The 3,867-nt window shown below is 46.7% G+C and overlaps 1 protein-coding gene across 2 annotated transcripts in view; it reads left to right on the top strand.

The window, feature by feature from the left end:
• Positions 1-1,811: 1,811 nt before the first annotated feature.
• The window catches only part of ccdc80 (coiled-coil domain containing 80), a gene marked incomplete at its 3' end in the record, with an annotated part of 18,704 nt that continues 16,648 nt past the window's right edge, over positions 1,812-3,867 (top strand). Inside the window, 2 exon segments of one of the 2 annotated variants that reach the window (XM_035676423.1) lie at positions 1,812-3,335; positions 3,569-3,766. In XM_035676423.1, the coding sequence (XP_035532316.1) occupies positions 2,663-3,335; positions 3,569-3,766 (871 nt within the window). 2 annotated transcript variants of the gene reach the window in all.

Raw genomic sequence — 3,867 nt, 5'->3', positions numbered from 1 at the left:
TTTAATCCAGCTGAGATACTGACCTGATATACAGTGTGTGTCCTGTGTCCTGTGTCCTGTGTAGTAAAAGAAATCATGCTGTAAACTTCAGAAACTTCAGAAAAATGAATATGTATAATTTCTCAGATCAGCTGGATGCTTGATGTTGGGGTCAGTGTGTCAGTTGCACGTGTCATCACCATGTGCAGCATATGTTTTAAGTGCATCTTAAAGCTTTTAAGCATCTGCTTCCCTCATTCCCTCATGTATGTGTGCTTGCATATGAATGCAGGCCGCCACTTTTGTGACTTTACTGGTTTGTCTGAATGTAATAAAGGTCTTATGGAAGTAAAATACATGGTTCATCTGGCAGTCCCGGGAATGATTTGCACTCTGGCTCATTCAGAGTGAAGTAAACAGTCTGTGTAGTGGGCAGAGAATGTAATTATAGAGTAAATTGTAAAGACCTCTGAAGACTCTAGAATTGGACTGTGTGATGCTGACAACACAACAAGGTACCATAGAGAGACATACTGAGCATATACAAGCCCATCTTGGCCATTGCACATGACTTTTAGACAGTCAATAACGCTCTGTCCTGCAGCTGTTAATATCTGCTGACATCGGGAGGAACACAGGATGCTTGAGGCCCTTTTGCTGCTCTTATTATCCAAAAGATATCTATTCATTCACTGTCTGTGGACGCTGCATGTGACTCTGATCATTGTTTTTTCTTGACACAATCCAGTAGCCTGTAGCTGTCAACTCCCAGTGTGATAGTGTAAATAAACAGCCGGCATCCTCTTGTTGTGGTCAAGTGGTGATCAGTTTGTAATGTAAGGTATTTAGGCTGAGGTAGACTGGAAGGGGATGGAGCTCACTGGTGGATTCTTGGGTAGAGCGATCGCTCTTAAGTGCCCTCTCGGATGCCCTATGGTAGATAAAACACGATAGTGCCCTCTTACTGTAGGTGCCTTTCAAGTGGACAAAACGTGATTAAGTGCCCTCTTTCGTGCCCTTTCAGTGGAGAAAACATGATAAAGTGCCCTTTGCTAACAGAGTCCACCATTGATAAAGCTGGTTCACAGAACTCTTGGAGACTTTTAATTGTTTTAGCATTCATTTTAGAATCACTTCACTGAATGTCTGGCCAGGAAGGTGTATTATTCCTAGAAGCTTTAAAATCCAGTTTTGCATTTTCTGAAAAATGCCACTTGCAGCACACTGGGAAAACATTTGAGACAGGTGATAAAATATAAAATATAAGATGGTTATTGTATTATATATATTTAGTGCCGGTAGAGATAGGTGGTGAATGTACTCTGTTTGAAATAAACTAGTAGCCATACAGCTTGCTGTGGCGGTGGCACATGCTATATAGTGTTTTTTTTCTTTGCAGTGAGAGTGGATGTGGCTCAGACCTAGTGGTTTACTTTTCTTTACTTAGGCCTAAATTACAAGCTAAACTGGGAAACTTTCTTGAGCAAATGGAAAGAGTCTGATTTGGGCTGAAAGAGCTACCATTAAAGAGCAAAGAGGGTCACTGCAATTATATTATTTTGGCGATAAACATGCAAAGACAACATTCATTTTTGCTCTTCCTCACTGTAAACACTGAAGACAGTACATGGATGGTCAGACTCTCAGTTTAAATATACACCAGCACTGTGTTTCCTTCTAAATCATCTGTTTCTGGACAAGGAGCAGCCTTCTGGGGGTGGATGGGGAAAAAACGGCCCACTTGGAGAAAATAATGCTCGACAAGGAAGAGATGGGATTTGGGGGCGTTTCTCTATTGGCTTTAAAGGAGGAACTTGACACTGAGTCTGATTATTTCTCTTCCTGGTAATCCTGTCCAGCAGGGGGGCAACGTGTCCAACTTTTCTGACATATTTAGTCAGCTACCTCATGTGTTGTGCTTCAGTGAAACCTAAACCCACCCCAGCGCGGGGGACAGAAACTTTGGTGCAGACTGAACTGGCAATCGAGAGTCCCGGGGCAGGTCCTTCTGCCATTGCGTAGCCTAGAATCCGGAGGCTGAGGTTTGTGTGGACATTTCTGGGAAAGCCTCCAAAGCTCTGTTTTGCCAAGGAGGACCTGGGAAGAAGGACAGCCGCATTTTCCTGTACAGACTCATGTTTCTTTTCATTTTCTCGGAGATTCCTGCGTCCTGCGCCCACAAGATCCCCTCTCAGTTTGCTGGAAATAAATAATGCCCGAGGATTATGTGTTTGTAGGGTCAGTTTTTAGGATGTAAACCTAAGAGTGAGCGTACTTTGGAGAAGACTTTTCGCCGAAATACTTTCACTGGTGGCTGAGTATTTATCTCACAGTTTTGGATGTCTGTATAACAGAGAGGGTCTGATCTCCTGGGATTATACTTAAAAACGGAAGTGTTGCTGTGATGAAGTTGTGGATGTAACTATTTATGCACAGAAATTTTCCTTGTCTGACAAATAAAGAACAGACAGTGAAGTGTATCTCCTCGGCAGAGGGCATGCTCTGAAACAGATCTCTGTCTGACTGTTGTGTGCCGAGCCTGCACGCTGTATGTCTTCATCTGGAATTAATTGATTAACAACCTCAAATGCGCTAAAGACGCGCCAGGATCGCGGCTCCACCACTGGATCAGTATCTTCCCCTCAGTGAGTGTTTAGCCTACTTTATCTGACATCTCGCCAGAATGCGGAGGGCGTGTGTGCTCAGTTTAGCTCTGATATATCTGCTAACCTGGACAGGTGAAGCCGACAAACAGACTCACCTTAAGCGGGTGCGTTTGCACAGACGCACAAAGCAGGGACGTGCGCAGTTGGGCGCAACGGACAAAGAGCGCCTCGTCGAGCGTGTGCGCCCCGGGTTTGCTGCGGCAATCTCGGTGCACGGCTCCAGGAAGCGGGGAGATGTGCAGGCGGACGAGGATGTTCCAGCGTCCGGCAAGCGAGCAGAACGTCGGGGTCTAGTGCCAAGGAGAGGGGCGGTCGGACAGATTGGCTTGCCCCGTCAGCCGGAGATGCTGCAAGATGACGGCGCCCCAGGAGCCAGAGCCAGGGTCATCCGAATGCCCAGCAACGCCGGGTCACCAAATCTGCTGGCCAGTTTCGCAGGGAAGAACCGCGTCCTGGTGATCTCAGCGCCTCATGATTCTGACGGCTACTACAGGCTGATGATGTCTCTCCTGAAACCAGATGTGTACTGTGAGCTCGCCGAGCGACACGTGCACCAGATTGTCATGTTTCATCAGGAGGGAGAGATGGGGGGCAAGGTGAGGAGGATCACCACCGAGGGGAAGGTGATGGAGGAGCCGCTGGACACGGCACTCATACCCAGACTCATGAGCTTCCTCAAACTGGAGAAAGGTAAGGGGGAGGTGGTGGCACTGGGACTATAGTTTGTGCATGTTTTAATTTGTATTTGGGGAAATTATCTTGTAATTCAACAAGAACCATGTCTGAATGTTTGCTATAGTGGAGACCAACCCGAGCTCATATAGGGGTAGCACACACCTCACACTTCCCATCTGGGTGAAAACATGACAGAATACCTCACATTGTTAGTATCCAAATCTGATCAGTGATGTGGTGACCTGCAGGTAAATTTGGGATGGTGCTGCTGAAGAAGACCCTGCAGGTGGAGGAGAGGTACCCCTACCCTGTGAGGCTGGAGGCCGTGTATGAGGTGATTGACCAGTCGCCCATGAGGAAGCTGGAGAAGCTCAGGCAGAAAGGTTTCGTCCAGAAGTGTAAAGGAGCAGGTGTGGAAGGCCAAGTGGAGCAGGGCACTCTCACAGGTGATTATGTTGGATTTTTTCATACATTTTCAGAATTATCACAGGGAGGGGGAAGTCACCAGTCACACTTTTTTGCGAAGTGCACATCCACTGAGAATGGA

The sequence above is a fragment of the Morone saxatilis genome, unplaced genomic scaffold (assembly GCF_004916995.1).
Source record: "Morone saxatilis isolate NCDOM2014 unplaced genomic scaffold, NCSU_SB_2.0 Contig5, whole genome shotgun sequence".
NCBI classification, from domain to species: Eukaryota; Metazoa; Chordata; class Actinopteri; family Moronidae; genus Morone; species Morone saxatilis.
Note: the sequence above shows the minus strand (reverse complement) of the source record. Positions and strands in the feature narration are given on the sequence as shown.